The sequence below is a fragment of the Bos taurus genome, chromosome 3 (genome assembly GCF_002263795.3).
Source record: "Bos taurus isolate L1 Dominette 01449 registration number 42190680 breed Hereford chromosome 3, ARS-UCD2.0, whole genome shotgun sequence".
NCBI lineage: Eukaryota > Metazoa > Chordata > Mammalia > Artiodactyla > Bovidae > Bos > Bos taurus.
In genome coordinates, this window is record NC_037330.1 from 91,636,267 (window position 1) to 91,663,773 (window position 27,507).

General features: G+C 46.9%; 1 protein-coding gene across 1 annotated transcript; it reads left to right on the plus strand.

The window, feature by feature from the left end:
• The first annotated feature begins 1,231 nt into the window (after window positions 1-1,231).
• Window positions 1,232-27,441, plus strand: FAM151A (family with sequence similarity 151 member A). Its single transcript, XM_010803552.4, has 7 exons — window positions 1,232-1,642; window positions 20,289-20,441; window positions 21,409-21,568; window positions 23,587-23,811; window positions 24,691-24,830; window positions 25,702-25,845; window positions 26,237-27,441. Exons 1-7 carry the CDS (start codon window positions 1,465-1,467, stop codon window positions 26,908-26,910), a joined length of 1,674 nt encoding a protein of 557 aa, XP_010801854.1. The 5' UTR covers window positions 1,232-1,464; the 3' UTR covers window positions 26,911-27,441.
• Window positions 27,442-27,507: the final 66 nt, after the last annotated feature.

Genomic DNA, 27,507 nt, shown 5'->3' on the forward strand with positions numbered 1-27,507 from the left:
GGAGCACTTTCTAAACACAAACTTGTTTGCTATCTCCAGCACATACCCCATTTTTTTTTTTTTTTTTTTTTTTGCCGGCGCCCAGGGAATACCAGACCACCTTACCTGCCTCCTGAGAAATCTGTATGCAGGTCAAGTAGCAACAGTTAGAACTGGACATGGAAAAACAAATAGACTGGTTCCAAATTGAAAAAGATTACATCAAGGCTGTATGTTGTCACTGTGCTTATTTAACTTATATGCAGAGTACATCTTGTGAAATGCCAGGCTGGATGAAGCACAAGCTGGAATCAAGATTGCTGGGAGAAATATCAATAACCTCAGACACACAGATGACACCATCCTTATAGCAGAAAGCAAAGAACTAAGGAGCCTCTTGGTGAAAGTGAAAGAGGAGAGTGAAAAAGTTGGCTTAAAACTCAACATTCAGAAAACTAAGATCATGGCATCTGGTCCCATCACTTCATGGCAAATAGATGGGGAAACAGTGGAAACAGTGGCTGACTTTATTTTTGGTGGCTCCAAAATCACTGAGATGGTGACTGCAGCCATAAAACTAAAAAATGCTTGCTCCTTGGATGAAAAGCTATGACCAACCTAGACAGCATATTAAAAAGCAGAGATATTACTTTGCCAACAAAGGTCCACCTAGTCAATGCTATGGTTTTTCCAGTAGTCATGTATGGATGTGAGAGTTAGACCATAAAGAAAGCTGAGTGCAGAAGAATTGATGCTTTTGAACTGTGGTGTTGGAGAAGATTCTTGAGAGTCCCTTGGACTGCAAGGAGATCAAACCAATCAATCCTAAAACTCCAATACTTTGGCCACCTGATGTGAAGAACTGACTCATTTGAAAAGACCCTGATGCTGGGAAAGATTGACGGCAGGAGGAGAAGGGGACGACAGAGGATGAGATGGTTGGATGGCATCACCGACTCAATGGACATGAGTTTGAGCAAGTTTCGGGAGTTGGTGATGGACAAGGAAGCCTAACATGCTGCAGTCTATGGGGTCTCAAAGAGTCAGACACGTCTGAGTGACTGACTGAACTGAGGGTCATTTACAGCTGGATCACAGGCCTCTTTTCCAATCTTGTCCTATCTCATTTCTCTGTATCTGTACCAGAGCAATGGCCATTCTTTTATGCAACCACACATTTCCTATGACCATACCTTTGCTTATACTTTCCTCTCTGTCTGGAATAACCTAGTCCCCTCTTTTGGTTAAATTTACACACCCATCCTTCTAGGTCTCCCTCAAATATTCCCTTATCAGTGAACTTTCCAATGTCCCCAGGCTGGCCCAGAGCATCCTTGTGCTCAGGACCCCACATGTTTCTCTCTCACAGCACTGACGACTCTGGGGTCCACTGTCTATGCTAGACGGCAGGCTGGACATGGCCCCAGGGCCCAGAGAGGGTTAGTAGGATGTACAGACAAGAGCCCTGGGCTTGGGCAAGAACTGATGCTAACGGCCTCCTTGGCCTTGATTCCAGGCTGTGAACAGGATGGGACCTGCCGCTCTGACGCAGACATGCTGGACTACCTGCTAAGCTTGGGTCAGATCAGCCAAAGGGATGGCCTGCTGGTCACCTGGTACCACCGTGCCAACAGCAAGGAGCAGATGAAGGCTGCCCTCAGCAGTAAGTCCAGTTGCCAGGATGGGGCAGGCTGGGGCAGAGGCGGAGAAGATGGAGGGAGAGTGGAGGCGAGGCTCACAGCATTACCTGTGAGGTAGCATTAGGATGGGTATGGCCGCGTTCTTGCCATCATCCACTTGAGAAAGTGAGGCCTCACTGGTTATGTGACTGGCTCAGGTTGTAGGGCGATGTCTGGGTCCAAGGTCACATCCTGCTCTCCTTCCCAGGCCTTGCCAGGAGACAACTTGCCTGCTAAGGAGGCCTTTGCTCTCAAATCTGAGGAACCAGAAGATGTGTTTGAATTCTAGCCCTACCAAAACGAGTGTAAAAGTCTGAGCGAATTATCTTAATATAACTCCTGAGCCTCCAATCCACAATGATGATGGCAACCAGTCAGCCACACCCCCTGTGGGGACACACACACTCAGTTACACTGGGGCTCCTGGTACCAAAAGCTGCCTGTTTTGTGGGTGCCATCCCTCAGAAGAAAAATGGGGGCTCAGAAAAGTTAAGTGACTTAACCGAAATTCACAGCAAGGTCACAAAGTGGCTAAGCCAACATTGTGGGTTTCCATGGTGGTTTGGTGGTAAAGAATCCACCTGCCAATGCAAGAGATGCAGGTTTGATCCCTTGGTTGGGAAGATACCCTGGACAAGGAAATGGCAAGCTACTCCAGTATTTTTGCCTTGGAAATCCCATAGACAGAAGAGCCTGGTGGGCTACAGCCCATGGAGTATCAAGAGTCAGATACGACTTAGTGACTAAACAATGACAACAAGCCAGCATCAGAAACCCCATACTCTGAATCACTGCATCATGCCTGGCCCAGTTCAGCAGGGGAGACCAGTTTTTCAGCACTGTGGGAAAGCTCGTTAAATCATGTTCACGAACGTGCTTGTTAATTCTAAAGCAGTGACTATTTGAGGTGGAAAGAAGGGTCCCCAGTTTGAGCATGCTTCAGAAGAGAGTTTCAGATTCAGTGGCTCTGGGGTGGGGCCTGAGAATTTGCATGGCGCAGATGTTGCTGACCCCGAGATCACACCTTGAGAACCACTGCTCTACTTTTAGAAAAGTGAGATCCTGAATGGGAGAGGGTCTTGTCCATGGTCACACAGTAGGTCTGAAGCAGAATAAGACCCAGGCTCAAGGCCTCTGACTCTTACCTCCTTCAGAGTCACCAAGGCCTGGGAGTAAGTGACTGGGGAAGGATTGCTGAATGAATGAATGAGTCCTTAGAAAGACCTCCTGGAGGAGGCAGGCTTAGTGATCAGCAAAGGGGAGGGCATCGCAGGCTGGGTGGAGCCAGTTTACTGCTGCTTCAGGATTGGGAGGCCAATGGTCAGATTTCAGTGATAAGGCGGAGAGAGAATTCCCTGGCAAGAGGGAGAACTCTTATCTGGGAGATAAGGCCTGAGGGAAGGCAAAGAGGCTCTGCCAGCCTCAGGCTCATCTCAGGTAAGTCCTGGCGCAGCAGATAAGGATCAGGCCCCACCAAGTTGTGACCTTGGCCAAGAAGAAAGCTAAGGGCCCCAACCAAGCAGTGCCCAACAGCATGGAGCATGCTGAGGCACCTGTCAGTATAGCCACAGGGGTGGGAAGGACCCAAGGCCCAGTTTCCCCGCTGCAGGTCCTGCTAGGTCCCCAGGGTAGGTCTATGGGAGGAGGGTGGCTCCACAGCTGGGGTAGGGATCCTGAGGGGAAGCAATGGTAGGCCAGAGTTAGACTGGTGAAGTCACACCGGACATCTACGTGGATGGGAGGGGCCAGAGCAAAGGCTTGGGAGGCAGACAGAAGTGGGCTCAAATTCTACATTTCACCATTTACCAAAGGAGTGGTTTGGGACAAGTGACTTCACCCATCTGCAGCTCAGTTTTTCCTCTGCCAAATGTGGACTGGTAGGATGAAAGCAGGGCACTTTTGGTCATGAAAGAGGTCATTATTAGTAATTATGCTGAAGCAAATGGGGACATGTGATCACCCTAGCTGAGTGAGTTAATTGTCAAGTAAAAAAGATGCACAACTTGAGATCTGCAAGTGTTCGAGTCCTATTTTGGTCACCACAACTGTTAAATAAAAAGATGCACAATTTAAGAGTTATGAGTTACGTTTTATCTGGAGCAAAATCAGGACTGCAGCCTGGGAGGCATCACCTCATATAGCTCTGAGAGACTGCTCCAAAGAAGTAGTGGGGGAAGGTCAACATAAAAGATTTTGGTGAAGGGGGAGTTGAATGCAACCAAATGCTTACTTTACAAGAGGTTTTCTCCTAGTCACGAGGATCTGATGTCATCATGAAGGGATTTAGTGCTTTTGTAGATATGAGGAGATGAAAGGAAAAATACCCACCTATCTAAAGACCTGTCAAACCAGGCTCCCGGAGCACAGAGTAGCTCACTCCACCCTGAACTCCCTCAGCGGGTGTTGAAGGGTCACCAGCTGCAGCAGCACCGGATTCAATCTCCACAGAAGCAGAGGGCAAGTGCCCTTGCTGTTCAGTCAGCGTCCAAGCTCTTGACAAGTGCCGATTTAGAGTTGACAGTGCCCCCTTGTGGTCATAAACCAACCATACTTGGTGGTGGTTTCCTCTCCAAGCCTTGAGACCCCACGGACTGTAGCCTGCTAGGCTCCTCTCCTCTGTCCATGGGATTCTCTAGGCAAGAATACTGGAGCGGGTTGCCATTTCCTTCTCCAGGTGATCTTCCCGACCCAGGGATTGAACCCAGATCTCCTGCATTGCAGGCAGATTCTTTACTGACTGAGGAAACTTGGGAAGGCATTTCATGACCATTTTGGCCTGTACTGCTGCTGCTGCTACTGCTGCTAAGTCGCTTCAGTCGTGTCCCACTCTGTGTGACCCCAGAGATGGCAGCCCACCAGGCTCCCCCATCCCTGGGATTCTCCAGGCAAGAACACTGGAGTGTGTTGCTAGGAAGGCCCATTCCCGATTCTGAAGGTTTTTGTTGATAGGCCACTCAATGAGCTATTATTGGACTAGGTCCTAATAGTCAAAGATCTCTGGACATCTATCTTCTAGTTTTGCTCCAAAAAAGTAAGATTCCCTCTCGTTGCATCTTCCTATATCTAGGGTTACACTATTATGATCATTGATCGCATATCAAGCTACACATTTGATCAACTGTTTCAAGTTTAGTCAACATTATTTTCGTTGGAGGCTCAGTCATACACTTGGTAATACAAGAAACAATAATCTTGTAAAACAGGCAAAATGCAAATAATACAACTAACAACATTAGCAGAATTATAAATAAATATTTCAGCCATGAGCCTCTTGCACCAAACCAGTTTTTTTTTTTCCAAACCAGTTTTTTAAAAGATTATCAAGACTAGGGAATGAATCACTTAAGGCAGAAATCTGATTCTTCTTGTGGTTCATCAAAGGTGTTACATTAAAGGATTCATCAGGTATGAAAACACAGCATTCAGTTTGAATTATGGCACAGGTACCTCCCTGAAATGCTGCAATGATGTCAACAGCCGAGGGTTTTGTAGTACCACCTTTCTCATCATTGAGACCTCAGAGTTCAATAGGCTAATAATCTGGTTACTATCATTTGAAGTTTGTTGAGTGAAAGTTGTTAAGGCTTCAATATGATCAATTACACCCTCCAATCCCATTGAAGTCATGAAAAATAGCTGCTAAATGATCATACCAGTAGAATACAGATGTCTTGACTTATTGAGCTTGCATCAATGTTAGATTGGCTTGAGCTACCTCTAATTTGTTATGTATATATCCTTGAGTTCATGGTAATCCCAGGCTACACCTTCCTATCCATTCCAGATGCCAAAGCCATTAATTAAAACCCCAAATCCACCAAGTCCCATATCAGTCACTCTCTCTAAGGGTAATAGTAGGCATAATTCATAAAGCACCCAGCCTAGTTTCATAATATTACTAGGTTGATTATCCTTAGAGGAGCTTTTAAACTTAAGTGACCATAGCTTGGTGTTAACCATATAGATCCATCCCATAATTGTGCGAGTTTTCCTTTTAGTAGACAAGAGGTTACAATTTTTGATTGAGACTTAGCTTGCCATTCTAATTGGAGTTTGAGTGACCCTAAGAGAAAACTTAAATCTATGGCCAGGGTCAGAGCAGGTATTATTAACTGGCCAGGTGAGAGGATCCCATACAGTAATATCATGAATAGATAGAACAGGACTAAATTATTTTCTAAAATAAATTTGCTAGGGGGTATCCAGTCAGAGCCCTGAAGGGGAAAAATCCACCAAGGTAATCCAGAAGTATTAGACACAGGTAACTGGCCACAAATCCAACAGTTGGATTGAGTTTTAAACTAGCATAGAATCATGTCCATGATAGAAAACATTTGATTTATAGGCAAAGGTCCAAGAAGTCAAGAAAACATTATAACTGATCATATGAATCAGGTCCAGCATCTTGAGCAAGCTGTCTGCTTCTAGTGTCATTTTCTTTTCATCCTAGGGTACTGCAGCTTCCTCTGATAAAAAAGTCCTTCCATCCACGCAGGAGACAGTTCCTTAAACTATGTCTTTTTCTGGTCTTGGTCACAGTCATGAGGTATCTGATCTTCATTCAAAGATAGATTACTGAGATAAGCTTCAGAAACTAATTTAGAGTGTCCTTTAAAAATTCAGTTAAATTTTACATTAATACAGCATAATAGCAAAGAACTACCAGGAAATGAGTCTTAGTAGATACAGACCTCCATTAACAAACTGGAATCTAACAATCATTGAAACATCTTTTTCTCCCTAAATTTACCCTTGTTTTTACCAAATATAACCGAATTAAGACTAGTTTGTTTGTGAAATAGGTGTTCAGTTCAGTTCAGTTCAGTTGCTGAGTCGTGTCCGACTCTTTGCAACCCCATCAACTGCAGCACGCCAGGCCTCCCTGTCCATCACCAACTCCTGGAGTCCACCCAAACCCATGTCCATTGAGTCGATGATGCCATCCAATCATCTCATCCTCTGTCGTCCCCTTCTCCTCCTGCCCTCAATCTTTCCCAGCATCCGGGTCTTTTCCAATGAGTCAGTTCTTCGCATGAGGTGGCCAAAGTACTGGAGTTTCAGCTTCAACATCAGTCCCTCTGATGAACACCCAGGACTGATCTCCTTCAGAATGGACTGGTTGGATCTCCTTGCAGTCCAAGGGACTCTCAAGAGTCTTCTCCAACACCACAGTTCAAAAGCATCAATTCTTTGGTGCTCAACTTTCTTTATAGTCCAATTCTCACATCCATACATGCCACTGGAAAAACCATAGCCTTGATTAGATGGACCTTTGTTGGCAAAGTAATGTCTCTGCTTTTCAATATGCTATCTAGGTTGGTCATAACTTTCCTTCCAAGGAGCAAGCGTCTTTTAATTGCATTGCTACAATCACTATCTGCAGTGATTTTGGAATCCAGAAAAATCAAGTGAGCCACTGTTTCCACTGTTTACCCATCTATCTGCCATGAAGTGATGGGACTGGATGCCATGATCTTAGTTTTCTGAATGTTGAGCTTTAAGCCAACTTTTTCACTCTCCTTTTACTTTCATCAAGAGGCTCTTTAGTTCCTCTTCACTTTCTGCCATAAGGGTGGTGTCATCTGCATATCTGAGGTTATTGATATTTCTCCTGGCAATCTTGATTCCAGCTTGTGCTTGTTCCAGCCCAGTGTTTCTCATGATATACTCTGCATAGAAGTTAAATAAGCAAGGTAACAATATACAGCCTTGACGAACTCCTTTTCCTATTTGGAACCAGTCTGTTGTTCCATGTCCAGTTCTGTTGTTTCCTGACCTGGCATATAGGTTTCTTAAAAGGCAGGTCAGGTGGTCTGGCATGCCCATCTCTTTCAGAAGTATCCACAGTTTATTGTGATCTACATAGTCAAAAGCTTTGGCATAGTCAATAAAGCAGAAATAGATGTTTTTCTGGAACTCTCTTGCTTTTTTGATGATCCAGCGGATGTTGGCAATTTGATCTCTGGTTCCTCTGCCTTTTCTAAAACCATCTTGAACATCTGGAAGTTCACAGTTCACGTATTGCTGAAGCCTGGAGTGGTGTCAATAAATTTGGCCTGATGATTTATGTAAGCATAATTGATCATAGGCTTTTTTTTCTTTGCCAAAGCTTTTATAGCATCTCAGACTGAACTTTTAAAATAAAACCTTTCAGAGCTAAGAAAGTCACACCAAAGGCTGATCACAGATTTCACCTTTCACCTAACAGATCTAGGTGGATTCCGCCCTTCTCAAGGTCTCCAAAATTCCTTGAGATTTCTGTAGCTGTTATCGATATAACTTTTCTAGCTTATCTGATAAAGTTACTAGAAGCAGAGTTTCCAGTTTCTGGAGGGGTCAGATAGAGAGAAAAGATAAATGTTTCAATTTGTTTCTAAAGTATAATTTTAGCAAATTATTGTCATAATTAATTTGAGGGGAAGGTTTTTCTTGCACCTGGAAAACACAGATTCAAACCAGTAATTTTTCATACAGAAACCACAAAAGTTATTAGCATGTTCGCCAGTTCATTCAGTCCTTTCGTTAACCTTTGTGAAGTCACCAGGTTTTCCATTAGAATCCTTTCATTATTTACCCAGTTCAGAAACTTACATTTATCCAAAAGTCCTTTTTATAAATCTTCTTCAGGAGGAAGCATTTTTGCGAAACTTGGTTAAGTGCTGTGACAACACTTTAAGATAGTAGCTAGAATTATGACTGATAGCATTTACCAAGATATATCAGAACTTTAGGAACTCCATATAGTTTCTAATATATCTAAATTAGTAACATTTACCATACAATATAACCCGAGATTTATTACTCACTTAGCAATACTTCCCATGTGATTCTGTATTCAATATGAATCTAGGATAACATTTGGGATGTTTCAGGGGCCCTCTTAGCTAGAAGCCGAAAGTGCTTCATTTGAATTATTTAGGAAGTTTTGTCGGAGAAGGCAATGGCACCCCACTCCAGTACTCTTGCCTGGAAAATCCCATGGATAGAAGAGCCTGGTGGGCTACACAGTCCATGGGGTCTCTAAGAGTCAGACACGACTGAGCGACTTCACTTTCATTTTTCACTCTCATGCATTGGAGAAGGAAATGGCAACCCACTCCAGTGTTCTTGCCTGGAGAATCCCAGGGACGGGGGAGCCTGGTGGGCTGCCGTCTATGGGGTTGCACAGAGTCGGACACGACTGAAGGGACTTAGCAGCAAGAAGTTTTGTCAACAAATATCAAAAAGGCTTAGAACATTCAGTCAGGTAGGATTATAGGTCACTGTGAAACAGTAACTATTCTACAATGAAGGATTTCAGAACAGATCATTTAAGAGATAAAGAAACTTAAATCTATTACCAAGGCAGTTCAACATCTGAAGATAGAGAAAAGCCAAATTTAAGCTTTTGTACCAGCTTACTTTTAACTTCATTTAAACATAAACTTAATTAAATTTATTTTAAACTTAGTCCTAACCACCCACAAAATTCTTTTCTCGGGGTCTGCTTTCCACAAATCTTCTTATCACTTTCTGTACCCAATACTTTGTTCTCCCATCCTGAAACAACCACCTGTAAGTCAGGCCTACTTGCTTTTCCCTTCATAAAATGCAATTCCATTCCTCACATCTTCTTTGCTGAAAATATACATCCTACTTTCCTTAAGCAACCAAAAACTGACCTTTATATTAGCATTCTGTAGATTGGTGAGCATAAATACCAGTGATTATTTCCAAAAACCTTTTCTTTCTTAGAGAGAACCTTTTAGGAAGGTACCAAACATTATTCATTAATAGTCCCAAATCTCTAGGGGAAAATTAGTGTTCAGTGATAAATGCTTCAAAATCTTATTTTATTTGGAAATGACCTAGCTATTCAATAGACTCCCATTACTTAGTTTAGTATAGCCCTTAGAATTTCTTTTTTTTTTTTTCCCCTGAGAAGTGCTTGCTTTTTATTTATTTTTATATGATATTATACATGTTTTAATGCCATTCTCCCAAATCATCCCACCCTCTCCCTCTCCCACAGAGTCCAAAAGACTGTTCTATACATCTGTGTCTCTTTTGCTGTCTCACATACAGGGTTGTCGTTACCATCTTTCTAAATTCCATATATATGCATTAGTATACTCTATTGGTGTTTTTCTTTCTGGCTTACTTCACTCTGTATAATAGGCTCTAGTTTCATCCACCTCATTAGAACTGATTCAAATGTATTCTTTTTAATGGCTGAGTAATACTCCATTGTGTATATGTACCATAGCTTTCTTATCCATTCATCTGCTGATAGACGTCTAGGTTGCTTCCATGTCCTGGCTATTATAAACAGTGCTGGGATGAACATTGGGGTACATGTGTCTCTTTCAATTCTGGTTTCCTCGGTGTGTATGCCCAGCAGTGGGATTGCTGGGTCATATGGCAGTTCTATTTCCAGTTTTTTAAGGAATCTCCACACGGTTCTCTGTAGTTAGCCCTTAGAATTTCAAGTTACCCCAATCTACAGAGTATTTTAGACAGATATTCCTAAAGCATAATTATTCTTAATAGAGTTTATCTAAAAGTTCACCTCATTTATATTTTTTAGAAGTTTTTTTACTTGAGGAATTTCCTTGCTGACAAAATTGTAACAGATATACTATTTAACTTACATTAAACCTAGACACAATGAAAATACTCTGCTTAATGTTAATGTTAGTGACTCTTAGACATGTATATATTAGTTAGATTAATAAACAAACATTAATGCCAGGTATTTAATACTCGATATGCCAGCAAATTTGGAAAACTCAGCAGTGGCCACAGGACTGGAAAAGGTCAGTTTTCATTCCAATCCCAAAGAAAGACAATGTCAAACAATGTTCAAACTACCAAATACGTGAACCGTGAACTTCCAGATGTTCAAGTTGGATTTAGAAAAGGCAGAGGAACCAGAGATCAAATTGCCAACATCCATTGGATCATTGAAAAAAGCAAGAGACTTCCAGAAAAATATTTACTTCTGCTTTATTGACTACACCAAAGCCTTTGACTGTGTGAATCACAATAAACTGTGGAAAATTCTTAAAGAGATGAGAATACCAGACCACCTGACCTGCCTCCTGAGAAATCTGTATGCAAGTCAAGAAGCAACAGTTAGAACTGTACATGGAACAACAGACTGGTTCCAAATTGGGAAACGAGTACGTCAAGGCTGTATGTTGTTACCCTGCTTATTCAACTTATTTGCAGAGTACATCTTGTGAAATGCCAGGCTGGATGAAGCACAGGCTGGAATCAAGATTTCTGGGAGGAATATCAATAACCTCAGATATGCAGATAACATCACCCTTATGGAAGAAAGTAAAGAAGAACTAAAGAGCCTCTTGATGAAAGTAAAAGAGGAGAGTGAAAAAGTTGGCTTAAAGTTCAACATTCAGAAAACTAAGATCATGGCATCTGGTCCCATCACTTCATGGAAAATAGATGGCAAAACAATGGAAACAGTGGCCGACTTTATTTTTGGGCTCCAAAATCACTGCAGACAGTGACTGCAGCCATGAAATTAAAAGACGCTTGCTCCTTGGAAGAAAAGCTATGACTAACCTAGACAGCATATTAAAAAGCAGAGACATTACTTTGTCAGCAAAGGTCCATCTAGTCAAAACTATGTTTTTTCCAATAGTCATGTATAGATATGACAGTTAGACTATAAAGAAAGCTGAGTGCCAAAGAATTGATGCTTTTGAACTGTGGTGTTGGAGAAGACTCTTGAGAGTCCCTTGGACTACAAGGAGATCCAACTAGTCAATCCTAAAGGAAATCAGTCCTGAATATTCACTGGAAGGACTGATGCTGAAGCTGAAACTCCAGTACTTTGGCCACCTGATGTGAAGAACTGATTCATTGAAAAAGACCCTGATGCTGGGAAAGATCGAAGGCGAGAGGAGAAGGGGATGACAGAGGATGAGATGGTTGGATAGCATCACCAACTCAATGGACATGAGTTTGAGTAAGCTCTGGGAGTTAGTGATGGACAGGGAAGCCTGGCGTGCTGCAGTCCCTGGGGTCAAAAAGACTGAGCGACTGAACTGAACTGTACTGATTTAATACTGAATATTTCCCAGTTCATGTGAACTTGAAATTCTTTTAGGTTGATTTATCTCTTATTTAGAATTGCTTGATTTGTAAGCGCTTACTTTTTTTTAAGTTATGACAAAGCTAGACAGTGTATTGAAAAGCAGAGACACTACTCTGCTCTTAAAGGTTCTTACAGTTAAGGCTGTGGTCTTCCAGTGATCACATACACTTGTGAGAGCTGGACCATGAAGAAGGCAGAGTGACAAAGAATTGATGCCTTCAGACTGTGGTGCTGGAAAAGACTCCTGAGAGTCCCTTGGAGAGTCTCCTTGGACAGCAAGGAGATCAAACCAGTCAATCTTAAGGGAAATCAACCCTGAATACTCATTGGACCATGGGGTCGCAAAGACTCAGACATGACTGAAGGGCTGAACAACAAAAATGGTTTTTCCAGTGGTCATGTATGGATGTGAGAGTGGGATCATGAAGAGGGTCGAGTGCCAAAGAATTGATGCTTTTGAACTATGGTGTTGGAGAAGACTCTTGAGAGTCCCTTGGACTGCAAGGAGATCAAGCCAGTCAATCCTAAAGGAAACCAATCCTGAATATTCATTGGAAGGACTGATGCTGAAGCTCCAAAACTTTGGCTACCTGATGTGAAGAGCCAATTCATTAGAAAAGACCCTGATGCTAGGAAAGATTGGAGGCAGGAAGAGAAGGGGACGACAGAGGACAAGATGGTTGGATGGCATCACTGACTCAATGGACATGTTTGAGCAAGCTTCGGGAGATGAAGGACAGGGAAGCCTGGCATGCTGCAGTCCATGGGATTGCAAAGAGTCAGACACTAATGAACAACTGAACAATAATGGATAAGTTATCTAGAAAACTCTGGTCTCAAGGCATAGGAGGAGTTATTTCTCAGGGCAAGAATTCTTAAAGAGATTTTTTTTTAAAGCTTTCTCTGGAGTCTAAAGAATTGTGACCACACTGTCAAAAATCGTCTTTATTTTTCTGTGATCATAGTTTTATAGCCAGAATTTAGACCTGATAGTGCTCAAATTATATGCAGAGTACACCATGAGAAACGCTGGGCTGGAACAAGCACAAGCTGGAATCAAGATTGCTGGGAGAAATAGCAATCACCTCACATATGCAGATGATACCACCCTTATGGCAGAAGTGAAGAGGAACTAAAAAGCCTCTTGATGAAAGTGAAAGAGGAGAGTGAAAAAGTTGGCTTAAAGCTCAACATTCAGAAAACGAAGATCATGGCATCCAGTCCCACCACTTCATGGGAAATAGATGGGGAAACAGTGGAAACAGTGTCAGACTTTATTTTTCTGGGCTCCAAAATCACTGCAGATGGTGATTGCAGGCATGAAATTAAAAGACGCTTACTCCTTGGAAGGAAAGTTATGACCAACCTAGATAGCATATTGAAAAGCAGAGACATTACTTTGCTAACAAAGGTCCATCTAATCAAGGCTATGGTTTTTCCAGTGGTCATGTATGGATGTGAGAGTTGGACTGTGAAAAAAGCTGAGCACCGAAGAATTGATGCTTTTGAACTGTGGTGTTGGAGAAGACTCTTGAGAGTCCCTTGGACTGCAAGGAGATCCAACCAGTCCATTCTGAAGGAGATCAGTCCTGGGTGTTCATTGGAAGGACTGATGTTGAAGCTGAAACTCCAGTACTTTGGCCACCTCATGCAAAGAGTTGACTCATTGGAAAAGGCCCTGATGCTGGGAGGGATTGGAGGCAGGAGGAGAAGGGGACGACAGAGGATGAGATGGCTGGATGGCATCACTGACTCGATGGACATGAGTTTGGGTAAACTCCGGGAGTTGGTGATGGACAGGGAGGCCTGGCGTGCTGTGATTCATGGGGTGGCAAAGAGTTGGACACGACTGAGCGACTGAACTGAACTGAACTGAGTGCTCAAATTGGCCCTGATAACAAGGGCAGATTGGTCCCAACAAGGTTTGTTCTTCTGGGGAAGTGGGGGTCTTAGTTTGCTTAGCCCCAGGCTGTTGATTATAGGAGAAAAGTCCTGGACATAAGGGAACTTCAGTCCATTTCCCTATCCTGTGTCAGTAAAGATCTGATATTTTTAGGTCACTTTTCTTGTCATTGGATCATAGCTATAGGTTGACCAGTCATTTGAAATTTTTTTCCAAGGCATTCCCAGGTGGAGTGTAGAACCTTAGAGGAAGCACTTCCCATACAAGCTCAAGCAGTTGGTACCAGATGCCTGCATGCTCAAACCAAACCAGAACCTCACCAGCCAGGAGTCACACTCCAAATAAAATAACAAGGCAAAAGGATGCCCAGAAATCAAAAGCCAAGTGGTAAGAGTGCTCCCAAAAGATGGCAAAGTGGTTGCCCAAAAATCAAAAGTCAAATGGCATAAATGCCAAATGTGACTTCCCAGTCCCACTAGACCTGTGACCTGGCAGAGTCAGTGCTAGCAGCCTTTTTTGGTTCTGATATAGTTTCAAGCAATTTCTTCTTGGTTTCCTGCAAAGAAGTTACTCTATAGTTTCCTTTCTTATATACTTCTAGATACCAAGCAAAGTAGTATGGCCGGCCTTTTCTAATCATGGGCACAAAAATGCCAATTTCGGAATATCAAAAGAGCCCCAGTTTGGCCATTTTAGGTTGAGAACTCTTTTAGTATAATTTCCCCAATTAACGAGGTCCTTGCAAATACCAGCTCCATACGCATTGGACATGAATCTGGCTGGAATGTTAGTCAGAGGTTGGCCTTCTGACACCCCTCTGTTTCTGCGTTTGAGATTCTGTTTTCCACTTTAAGCTGAATTTTTCAGGGATAAAAATCACTGGTGAAATTGTGTGGCAGGCCTATGAGCTGAACTCCTCCAGGAGTCACCTCAGACTCGTTTTAGCTCCTCTCATGTGCCTTAGATTCTGCCTCCAGCACTCTAAGATGGCTGCTCAGGTCGCTGAATGGCCAGTTCTTAGGTGCGACCCCCAGACGAGCAAGTATTTTAATTAATAGGTGAGTTTCCCTATGGGACCACTGTACTGTTCGAAGACTAGACCTTCACCACTCCCATAAATCTCTCAGTTACCTGAGAAAACCATAGCTGGCCAGTAGAAGCCTTGTCCCTTTTCTTCAGAGCAAAGCTCTCATACATTCTCACTTTTACCCCGACAAAGCCTATAAAGGCAGTCTAACTGAGGGAAAGTGTCAGATCAGCCTCTTACCTAACCACTCAACCAAGACTGCTCAGTTCCCTACAACGGAACAACCTCGGCATCTTTCAGCTGAGCCCTGGGTATTCCTCAAGTTTTTTTCAATCCATGCCCTCTGCCCCAGGGCCTTTTCACTGGATGGGTATTCTCTGGCATCTTTCAGCAAGTCTCCCACCCAGTATCTTTCTACTGTGTGGAAATTTCTTAGTATTTTTCAACAGAGCCCAAGTCAGTGTCTAGATCATGAGTGGGTATACCCTGGATATTTCACCCGGGCCCTCTCCAGTATCTTTCCAGCTGTAAGTGGGCAGGTAACCTGCTCCACAACCAAATAAAACTCAGAATCTCAACCAATAGGGAGATTCGAAAACCAGGAGAGGCTTACCCAAATTCATCTGCACTCCCCGAGGAAGCAGATGGGCTCGAAGGGCCACTCCTGGTACCAAGGCTCCGGTTTCTCGTGGAGTTCAAGTGAGGAGGAACATGCACTCTGGGTCCTTAGTTGGTGGTCATCAGATCAGATCAGATCAGATCAGTCGCTCAGTCGTGTCCGACTCTGCAACCCCATGAATCGCAGCATGCCAGGCCTCCCTGTCCATCACCAACTCCCAGAGTTCACTCAGACTCACGTCCATCGAGTCAGTGATGCCATCCAGCCATCTCATCCTCTGTCGTCCCCTTCTCCTCCTGCCCCTAATCCCTCCCAGCATCAGAGTCTTTTCTAATGAGTCAACTCTTCGCATGAGGTGGTCAAAGTACTAGAGTTTCAGCTTTAGCATCATTCCTTCCAAAGAAATCCCAGGGCTGATCTCCTTCAGAATGGACTGGTTGGATCTCCTTGTAGTCCAAGGGACTCTCAAGAGTCTTCTCCAACACCACAGTTCAAAAGCATCAATTCTTCAGCACTCAGCCTTCTTCACAGTCCAACTCTCACATCCATACATGACCACTGGAAAAACCATAGCCTTGACTAGACGAACCTTTGTTGGCAAAGTAATATCTCTGCTTTTGAATATGCTATCTAAGTTGGTCATAACTTTCCTTCCAAGGAGTAAGCGTCTTTTAATTTCATGGCTGCAGTCACCATCTGTAGTGATTTTGGAGCCCCAAAAAATAAAGTCTGACACTGTTACCACTGTTTCCCCAACTATTTCCCATGAAGTGATGGGACCAGATGCCATGATCTTCGTTTTCTGAATGTTGAGCTTTAAGCCAACTTTTCACTCTCCACTTTCACTTTCATCAAGAGGCTTTTTAGTTCCCCTTCACTTTCTGCCATAAGGGTGGTGTCATCTGCATATCTGAGGTTATTGATATTTCTCCCGGCAATCTTGATTCCAGCTTGTGTTTCTTCCAGTCCGGTGTTTCTCATGATGTACTCTGCATATAATTTAAATAAACAGGGTGACAACATACAGCCTTGACGTACTCCTTTTCCTATTTGGAACCAGTCTGTTGTTCCATGTCCAGTTCTAACTGTCTACTAAAAAAGATGCTGTACTTGAGAGTTGCGAGTTGTTTTATTTGGGGCAAAATGACGACCGCAGCCGAGAAAGCAGCACCTCAAATAGCTCTGAGAGACTGCTCCAAAGAGGTAGTGGGGGAAGTTCAATATATAAGATTTTGTTGAAGGCGGAGTTCAATGCTATCAAGTGCTTACTTTACAAGAGGTTTTCTCCTAGTCACAAGGATCTGATGTCATCGTGAAGGGATTTAGTGCTTTTCTAGATATGTGAAAGTGTTAGTCACTCAGTCGTGTCTGACTCTTTGCAGCCCCACGGACTGTAGCCCACCAGGCTCCTCTGTCCACGGGATTCTCCAGGCAAGAATACTGGAGTGGGTGGCCATTCCCTTCTCTAGGGGATTTACGCAACCCAGGGATCAAACCCTGGTCTCCTGCATTGCAGGCAGATGCTTTACGATCTGAGCCACCAGGGAAGCATGTCAAATTCCCCTATATGTAAGGATTGGGAACATAAAACCTGTTCCTAAAAATATTTCCCTGATAGCTCAGTTGGTAAAGAATCGCCTGCAATGCGGGAGACCTGGGTTCAATCCCTGGGTTGGGAAGATCCCCTGGAGAAGGGAAAGACTACCCTCTCCAGTATTCTGGCCTGGAGAATTCCATGGACTGTTTAGTCCATGGGGTCGCAAAGAGTCGGACATGACTGGGCGACTTTCACTTCAAAGACTTGTCCCACCAGGTTCCCTGCAGCACAGAGTGCCTCACTCCACGTGAACTCCTTCAGGGGGTGTTGAAGGTCAACAGCGGAGCCGCACACTAGCAGTCTTGGGCTCAGGGTCTGCACGCTCCTCCATGGCACCCCTCTGCTGGATGTGATGTGTAGAGCGCCTGGTGTGGGGGGGAGGGGAGGGAGGGTCTCGGAGCTTCCTGTGGGCTCCCTGTGGAGAGCAGCATTCTTCACCTGACTGTACCTCTGAGGACCAAGGCTCCTACTGTGGAAGCAGGCACCTGCTCCTGTCCTCATCTCCTCTTCCCTCATACCCCACCCCCCGACCCCGCAAACAAGTTGGCTCCCAGATTCAGGATCTGGAAGGCCCTGAACAGGTGTGAATGGCCGTGCAGGAGGAAGCTGGGTCCAGGTGCTGATCACAAGGACGCAGGTTAGGTCCATCTGTCTTTAGTCCCCCTCACTGAGCATTCGCTGGGCCCCTGCTCTGCACCCAGCTTGAGAGGAGGTGTAGAAACGAGTGAGACGCGGTCCTGAGTTCAGGGGCTACCAGCATCTCAAGGGAGGCAGCTGGTGCAGGTCAAGCAAGGCAGCAGCTTCAGAGACTCACCAGGACTGAGACCTGGGTTCCAGCCCTGGCTCCCTCCCAGTGTACCGCCACCTTCCCCAGACCGGACCTGGCCCATTTTAGATGGGGAAGGAGACCTCTCAGCACCCATTCTCTTTAGCTACCCTCTTAGCTGCCCAGCTACCCACCTGGGGCCTGACTTCTCGGGGCCTTGCTGGGCGCAAACCCCTCTGGATCCCTCTTTCAGCATTCCTCAGTAACCAAGTTAAGACAAAAAAACATAGAAATAAAAGTTACCTTCATATAGCCCTTCACAGTTTACAACCTGTTTTTGTTTTTAATTTTTATTTTTTAATACAACATAATTTATGTCCACGTGCTGTAGTTAAAGCCCAGAGAGATTCATCCCCATCTTGTCAGTGAGGACACCAAAGATTCCGGAGCACTGGGCCAGAGATATAATATGCGGATGAAATGGGACAGTGCAAAGTGCCTGAAACAGTGCTGGGGACAGCCTGGCACTCAGCTTCCTCTCCCTTCTGGAAATCCAGACACCTAGGCTTAGAGAAATTTGCAAAAATTCTCTGCAACTTTGTGCAAGCTCTTTTACTTTTCTGGACCTGGGCTGGTTGAACTTAACTTTTTTCTCTTTTGGCTGCACTGTGAGGCCTGTGGGATCCTAGTTCCTCAACCAGGAACCAAACCTATGCCATCTGCACTGGGAAGACAGAGTCTTAGCCACTGGACCACCAGGGAAGTCCCTGATCTCAGCTTTCTCTATCATTCATTTAGCCAGTCTTGTACCATCCAACAAACACTTCTGAAGCTCCTTTTTTAGGCCTGGTACCATCTTGGCACTGGAAATCCAAGTGATGGGCACCATAGACCTGGAGCCTGCTCCTAGCCCTCAGGCTCAGGAAGGATGGTGCTATATGAGTAGTTACATGGGGGCTGAGTGCTCAAAGGATCAGCTGTCAGCCTGACTTTGACTGTGTGGTTCAGGGATGGCCTCCTTGATATTTTAAGCCAACACCCACAAATGAGCTGGAGGTGGCCTAGTAAAACTGTGGAGGGAAGAGTGTTGCCATGGCAACAGCCAGGTGTAGGAGCCCAGAGATGGGAGACAAGATATCTGAGCTTCGAGGCTCCAAGTGTGGTCTGTGGATCAGCAGTCTGGGCATCACTGGGGAGCTTGGTAGGTGTCTTGGGCCCCACCCCAGATCTACTGAGCAGAACTTGTATTTGAACAGTTCCTGGGTGGTCTGTGTGCACACTGATGTTGGAGAAACAGGAGTGGATGGAAGCTAGATATTGAGGGAGAGAGGGACTCGAGGTGAGATGGCAAAGTTTGCCAGGCCTGGTCCTATAGGACCTCACAGACTCTGCAAGCATTTGGATTGAATTCTCAGGGCTAAGGGAATTTTGATTTTTTAACGGAAGTGACAGGATCAGGTATATGGAACCGTCACTCTAGCAGCTATATGCTAAATGGACTTGGAGGGGAGCAGGGCTGCAAGTATAAAACAGAAGAGACCCCTCTGATGCCAACTGTCTTCGATGGAGCAGGAGCTCATAGCGACCCCACCCACCCTCTACACCACTCATTGATCAGAGAGCCTGGCCTGCTCTTCCCAGTCTGCTTCTCATTCAAAGTCCTTGACTCCCTTCTGGCCTGAACGCTCCCAGCAGGCATCACACAGCCACTGGAGGCGTTAACTGCGTACATTTAAAAGACAAAAATAACAATTCTCAGCACTATATGGGTGCCTGGAGATGGACCAACTTATGTACTTCTGGCAGGAATATGAGTTAGATGAATTTTTCTAACAGTACTTTGATAATGTGGGCTCTAAAAATGACCCCGCAGACTTCCCTGGTGATACAGTGATTAAGAATCTACCTGCCAATGCAGGGGGCATGGGTTCCATCCCCGGTTAGGGACTAAGCTGATGCACCACACCGAGCCTGCGTGCTGGAACAACTGAAGCCCATGCATCTGGAGCCCGTACTCCACAAGAGAGGCACTGCAGGGAGACGCCCGTGCACAGCAGTGAAGAGTAGCCCCTGCTTTCCACAACTAGAGAAAGCCCGCGCCCAGCAATGAAGATCCAGCGCAACCAAAAATAATTCATTAATTTTTTTAAAAAAGACCCAGCATGGCCCTGACTCAGATTCCTCAAGTCATGGTAAAAAATAACCAGAAAGTCAGAATAAAATATACATCATTATCTGTTAGTAACAAAAATTCAGAGACTGCTGAGTCTTCCTAAAAATTTAGAGTCTCAGGAAAGACAGAGGAGTGGCTGACTGAGACAGGGTGACTGCTCTCAATCAGGGCTTTTGCAGGTTTTTTTCTTTTTTCATGAAAAGATTGTGAAAATGTGTCAAAATTGAAAGAAAAAGATTAAAATTATAAATGCTGAGTGGTCTCAACTGTGGAAAAACTATACATAGATAAAAATAGAAGAAAATACATCAAAAAGTGAACTATGATGGAAATGTGGGTGAATATTTCTCTTTCTGCTTTTCTGTATTTTTCAAATATTCTATAAGTGTGTAATACTTTGATGATGAGAAAATTGCTTTAAAAAGTTTCTCTGTCCAATGCAACAGGTAATGTCATGGCCCTGGAGGCAGACATCACAATAGAAGGGCTCGGCACAGTCAACGAGACAGGAGTCCCCATCATGGCGCACCCTCCAGCCATCTACAGCGACAACACCCTAGAGCAGTGGCTGGAGGCTGTGCTGGCCTCTTCCCAGAAGGGTAAGGACTTCTCTCAGCCCCTCCCCAGCTGCCCACCCCTCTGGTCCTCAGCCCACATGTGCAGGGGTCCCTCTGCTAGGAGACTAGTCCAATGACTGTCAGGAGTTGCTCTTGCTTTAGCTTTCCAGACCACTCTAGAGGCCTGGGCTCAGGGAAGATGGGTGAAATGAGGGATGAAAAAGTGTAGGATAAGCTGCAAAGGGCCAAACATGAGCATTCAGGCTCTGAATCCATGGAACTGGATACAACATGCTCAAAGCCAATTCCACCTTCCCCTCTCCTGTCTCTTTGCCAGTTACTGTCAGAATCCAGGCATCACCCTAATGCCTCTCCCTCATTCCCTGCATCTACTCAGCTGCTGCATCTGCCAATTCTAACCCTGAAGGCTTCCCCCGATCCAGTCCCACTCACATCATCTTTCTCTTGGACCTCCTTCCTCACTGGCTTCCTGCCTCCAAACTCTATGAAGCCCCTACCTGGGTGAGCTTTCCAAAATGCCAACTGTCATGTCACTCCCTGCTTTAATCCTCCATGGCTCCCTATGTTGTCAACATATTATGATCCCCTTGGCCTGGCTTTCTAAATTCTTCTCTAATTCTTCAGCCTGACTTTGTGCTATTCAGGCTTGGGTGGCTTGGGATCCTCTGAGCCTGCCTGTCCAAGAGTCACAGTCCCTTTTCATCAGATTCTTGACAATACCTACACCTGCCCCAAATCCCAAGCCCTTAGCCATCATCTGCTTCCTCCCCTTGGGGATGAGGGATGGAAGATCACTCCTACATGGGGAAGTCCTTTCTCTCGTTGAAGCCTTCTTCACACCCACCCAGAATTCCGGCCCTGTCTTCCCTCCCACCCCTGACACACACACCACACCTCCTCTCTCTGTCCCAGGAAGTCATGTCTTCTGTTTCCTTCTTCCTTGAGCACAAGGGACCAGTTTCCCAAGCCCTTGGCCCTCTCCCCACAGGCATCAAACTAGACTTCAAGAGCATCAAGGCTGTGGGCCCCTCCCTGGACCTCCTTCGGCGGCTGACAGAGGAGGGGAAAGTTCGAAGGCCTGTGTGGATCAATGCTGACATCCAGAGGGGTCCCAATGTGGGCCTCTCAATAGAGGTCAATGCCACACAGTGAGTGTTTGCCTCTCTGCTCCAGCTGTGTCCAGTCTGTTTCCTTCAACATCGGGTACAGCAGGTGCTCAGGGGACTTTTGCTGAGTTTGCCTCCAGCCACACCATGACGTCTGACCTCTGAGCCTTCACACATGCTGTTCCCTCTGCCTTGAATGCCTTTCCACCATTTCCTGCTAAACCAGCCATTACCTGCCCCAGAAACTTCCCTGACGTCCCAGGCTGCTGAGGACCCTCCCTCATATTTTCTCCTAACAGTCCTGATTTCACTGGGCTCTCACTGGCAGATTATGGATTTGTGCCCTACTGGCACCCCACTCCAGTACTCTTGCCTGGAAAATCCCATGGATGGAGGAGCCTGGTAGGCTGCAGTCCATGGGGTTGCTACGAGTCGGACACGACTGAGCAACTTCACTTTCACTTTGCACTTTCATGCGTTGGAGAAGGAAAGGGCAATCCACTCCAGTGTTCTTGCCTGGAGAATCCCAGGGATGGGGTAGCCTGGTGGGCTGCCGTCTATGGGGTCACACAGAGTCGGACACGACTGAACTGACTTAGCAGCAGCTTAGCAGAGTTTATTTGGAGAAGGCAATGGCACCCCACTCCAGTACTCTTGCCTGGAAAATCCCATGGATGGAGGAGCCTGATGGGCTGCAGTCCATGGGGTCGCTAAGAGTTAGACACGACTGAGCGACTTCACTTTCACTTTCCACTTTCATGCATTGGAGAAGGAAATGGCAACCCACTCCAGTGTTCTTGCCTGGAGAATCCCAGGGATGGGGGAGCCAGCTGGGCTGCCGTCTATGGGGTCGCACAGAGTCGGACACCACTGAAGCGACTTAGCAGCAGTAGCAGCAGAGTGTTTATTCCTGGACAGCAAACAGTGCCAGGGCAACCCTTGACCTCCTAGAAAGCACTAACTAAAGTCTATAAAGCACTAACTCCTTCCCCAGCCTCCCCTCCCACCCCACAAACAACCCCCAGGTCCCAGCACTGCCAACAACAGTAGCACTAGCAGCATGGTGCGCTCAAGTTTACAGAGGGCCGCATAAAAGGAGAGAATATATCTGAGTTCATCTTCCCATAGAAATGCCAGGTTGGGAGCATTTTTTCTTACCATTTTGCAGATAAGAAAGCTGACAATAATTGAGGCTCAGTCTGTTGAATGTTTATTATCTGTCATACACACTGTTTTAAGTAGTTTAGTTGTAGAGTACCATTTAACTCTTAGAATGAGAATGACATAGGTACTATTATTTTCATTTTAGTAATACAACATATCCTACTGAGGTTAAATTATCTGCCTAAGTCTAATAATTGGCAGAGCAAACATACAAAGCCAGGTCTTTCTGACTCTAACCTCCAGATCTTTACTGTCCATCTCCATTCATCCATCCACCCATCCATCCATCAAACCACCTTTCCAACCAGTCAGCTAACAATCCTTCTACCCAATATTTATCAAGTCTCAAACTGAGGAGCATTTAGTAAGCAGCAGTTTGAAACTGTAGTCAGTGGCCCAAGATAAAAAAAATGATTGATCTTCTTGTAGTGAGGTTACTCAATAATCTGGGGAAGGGGAGAGAGTAACATTATTTGCCTATTAACATTTATAAGAGTTCAAAATCTGAATGAAATTTTTGAATAATATCTGAAAGTTCAGAGACTCTCACAGCTGATAGAGCCCAGATCCCACACCTAGGGCTTTGAATTGCATCTCCACATGCACATGAGGGTGTTTGAGAAGCCCTGTCCTGCCTGAACGGATGCCATTTTTAAGAATCCAAGAGGTTGGGTGAACTTACCAAGGTCATAAGGTCAGAACTCAAATCCAGGCCTCCCCAGCTCCAAAGTCCATGCTCTACCATGGGACTTTGAGCAACTCGTAAGCCACCCTGTTCTTCAGGACTGTGCTCTAATATCTAGATGCAATAGACCCTGCCTCTTCCTAGCACTCTGATGAGAACCCAGGAGATGAGGAAAGGGCTCTAAAAGACCAGCATCTCTGATTCTCTGCAGGTTCCTGGCCTTGGTCCAGGAGAAGTATCCTGAGGCAACCCTGTCTCCAGGCTGGACCACCTTCTACCTGCCCCTTTTCCCAAATGTGACGTATACACGGGCCATGGTGGAGCAGATGCAGGAGCTGGTGGGAGCACTGCCCCAGAGGGTGACCTTCCCCGTGCTGGCTGTCATGGCGAGGGCCGCCTGGCCCCACTTCAGCTGGCTGCTGGCCCAGTCTGACAGGTGAGAATGCCCAGGCCCCTGCCACGGCCCCCACTCCCTCCAAACCCACTCCCAGTCCTGATGCCCCAGCAAGATCCCAGATACTGATGGTTAGAAGGGTCTTCATGACCATCTGGCCCAACCTCTGCTGGTGCTCACATCCTCCACAACATCTCTGCTTTCTGCTTGTGCACCTCTGGGACAGGCAGGTCACTATACCTGAAGCAGCCTGTCCATTGGAAAGTGTTGCTTTTTTATTGTTATAATTATTATCTGTTTATTTATTTTGGACCACACTGCACAGCATGCGCGATCTTAGTTCCCCAACCAGGGATAAACAGGCATCCCCTGCAATGGAAGCAGTTTTACCCACTGGACCACCAGGGAAGTTCCAATAAGAGTTTATATTGAGACTCACTTTGCCTCCCACAGCCTCCTCCCCTGGGAACCACCTGTTCCCCGAGGGTGCACAAACTTCACCTAGAGACTCTGCCCCTAACAGCTCTGTGGGGTTGAGGAAGCCCAGCCTCCCCCCGGCTCTGTACCGCCCCCAGCCGCCAAGCACCTTCCTCAGACTTTCCCCACTGGAGGCCACTGCCTTTCCTCTTCATACCTGACCTCTGATCCACCCCCACCACTCCCAGCTCCATGCCCACCTCTTCTGTCTTTCCTTCCTAAGAGAGGACCCACAAATAGACACTCCAAGCGAAGAGGCAACCCAGTCCATCTCTCCTCCTTCTCAGCCTCTGCTCTCAGTTACCCAAGGCCTCTGTGGCTTCTTCTGCCCCCAGGAAGCGGGTAGTGCCCAACACCCCCAGCTCAAGTTAACTTCTGAGCATGGGAGAGGGGCTGAGGGCTGCTGGGCGCAGACAGGCCCTAAGCTGACTCTCTGGACCCCAGGTACACCCTCACGATGTGGCAGTCGGCCTCGGACCCCGTGTCAGTGGATGACCTCCTCTACATCCGGGACAACACTGCCACCCACCAAGTCTACTACGACATCTTTGAGCCTTTCCTGTCACAGTTCAAGCAGCTCGCCAGTAGGGAGGGGTCTGCGGAGGGTGGGAAAAGGTGTATATGTATGCATGCTCAGTTGTGTCTGACTCTTTGTGATCCCATGGACTGTAGGCTCCTCTGGCCATGGGATTTTCCAGGCAAGAATACTGGAGTGGGTTGCCATTTTCTCCTCCAGGGGAAAGAAAAGGTGGTGGAGTGGAATCTGCCGACAAAAGCACTGAGCTAGGTGGGGCAGAGCATTGGAAAGGGACAATGCTACATGAGATAAGAGGAAGGAATCATTTGAAGCATCCATTGTATGCCAGACTCTGGGATGGAACACTAAGCTCCATAGATCCCTAAAGCAGGGATTCCATTTTACAGATAGAGAAACTGAGGTTCAGAGCAGTTATATAATTTATACAAAGTTGTTCAGCTTAAACGTGGCACAGCTCCTACTGGAAACAGCAAATTCCAAACCCCAGATGCTTCTGCTTGCAGTACAGTTCCTCTGAGGGTTGCTCTAGCATTTCAGAGAACGGCTCCTCCACTGTACCTGCTAATCAATGATGCTTGTCCCTTTGTCCAAAGCCCCTGTTCCCTTGACTCCAAACCAAGGAGAGCCTGCAATCAGGCCATCTCAAGGGGACCCATCAGACCCAACATTCCTGCTCTGGGAGCCATCTAGGTGAGGGGGAGGAATACCAGCTTTGGGGCCTGACTGACCTGGCTCCATCAGGCTCCAACCCAGCAACCCTGCCCACTGGCTGTAGGACCTTGGGCAAGTCACCCATCATCTACACAACAGGGAACTCCAGCTCCCTGGAACTTTGCTGTGAGGCTTAGAGAGGACTCATGGTGTACAGAAGGCCTCCGTGACTGGTGGCCTCTCCACCTTGGCAATCTGACCCACAGTGAATACCTCACGGAAGCCAAGCTACTACACCGGGGGTAGCCTGATCCCTGCTCTCCAGCACCCTGGGGACGAGGGTCTGAGCGTGGAGTGGCTGGTTCCTGACATCCAGGGCAATGGAAGCGCAGCAACAGTGCAGCTCCCAGGTAAGGTCTGCCTGCAGCCCCTGTGCTCCTAACTCAACTGCAAGGGTTACCTCGGGGAAGCTACCTCAGGTCTCTGTTACCATAGCAACGCAGCTGCAAGGTGGGGGAGCAGCGTTGTCAAAAGTATGAGGCTCCTGGTATTTGAACTTGTGAGGCTTCAGTCACATGGTGCTGCAAGAGAGGCGGGCACAGGCCTCAGAGCTGAGCTAGCGGCTCATTGGGCCATTCTGATGAGCCCCAGGCACATTCACAAAGCAGCCCTTCCACCTGGAGCCCAGATCCAATCAACACACCCCATTACCTCCTGCTGTCCCTTTAACTTCAGCAAGGGCCTCTGACACCCCATGATAACCCTAACCCCAGACACTGTTGCCTCCACTACCTCTTCCAGACCGAGAAGGCATGATCCTGCTGGACGTGGGCCTCCAGAAGCCTGCAGCTGGGGACCCCGTGCCCATCGTCCGCACCCCAGATGGCCGTGCCCTGACTCTGGAGTCCTGCCTACAGCAGCTGGCCACGCACCCCGGACGCTGGGGGATCCACGTGCACATAGCAGAGCCCACCGCCCTGCGGCCATCCCTGGCCACGCTTGCCACCCTCTCTGCCCTTGGCCACCTGTCTAGGCCTGTGTGGGTCGGGGCCACAGTCTCCCACGGGAGTTTCATGGTCCCCGGCTACGTGACTGGCAGGGAGTTGCTTACAGCTGTGGCCGAGGTGTTCCCCCATGTGACAGTGGCACCAGGCTGGCCCGAGGAAGTGCTGGGCAGTGGCTACAGGGAACAGCTGCTCACAGACATGCTGGAGCTCTGCCAGGGCCTCTGGCAACCCGTGTCCTTCCAGCTGCAGGCTGGGCCTCTGGCCCAGAGCCCCACTGGAGTCGTGGCCCGGCTGCTGAAAGCTTCTCCCCGGGCCACGGTCACGGTGGAACACAGCCCTGGCCGGGGCCTCTATGCGTCTGTGCGGGCAGCGCTGCTGGCAGCCAGGGCCGTGAAGAAGACCCGAGTTTACTACAGGCTACCCCAGAGCTACCGCCAAGACTTGCTGGCGGATGTTGGCACACACTGAGCACCCAGGTGGCCTGGTGGACCCCCGCTTCCCACGGGGAGGCAGGAAGGAATAAATGCCTCTGCTTCCTCAGTGCACTGCACGCATGTCCTTGGGGCAGGATGGAGTGGGAGTGGACGTGAGGTGGCCAGGGAGGATGCTTAGAGGGTCTGGAGGCTGGGGGCCAGGTCGTTCCGGTTGTCCAAGAGGAAGTGTTCACAAGCCTTGAAGGTGGTGTACAACTCAGAGGAGAGGCCGGTGACATTGGTGGTCACGTACTTGAGAACGCCCGGGGTGGGCCTGGTTGTAGTAGGACACCTGCAGGACGGGGAGCCACACCCAGGGAGGATGGGGCGGCCTGGTGAGGTGCACTGAGTGGACGTGAGGCCAGGGGGGCAGCAGCCTTGTTGCCTGCCAGGGAGGCAGCAAATGCCAGTCAGCACCTGGGCCATACAGGACTGCGTTACTGGCAGGCGTGACCAGCTGGACTCCCCTGACTCCTCTCTGGGTGCTGACAACCCTGGCTTCCCTCTGTCACCACACACTATACTCTCATCACGTGTCTCCCTTCTCAGCTGGGAGGCTGTCCCCAGACTGAGGCACAGAGTGGAGGTGGCT

What these genes read in the sequence shown, in the direction of transcription:
- FAM151A (XM_010803552.4), top strand. Translation starts at nt 1,465, where the DNA reads ATGCTAACGGCCTCCTTGGCCTTGATTCCAGGCTGTGAACAGGATGGG. An exon ending in CTGCTGGCCCAGTCTGACAG is followed by an intron (nt 23,812 to 24,690) that starts GTGAGAATGCCC and finishes TCTGGACCCCAG; the next exon opens with GTACACCCTCACGATGTGGC. An exon ending in AGCAACAGTGCAGCTCCCAG is followed by an intron (nt 25,846 to 26,236) that starts GTAAGGTCTGCC and finishes TACCTCTTCCAG; the next exon opens with ACCGAGAAGGCATGATCCTG.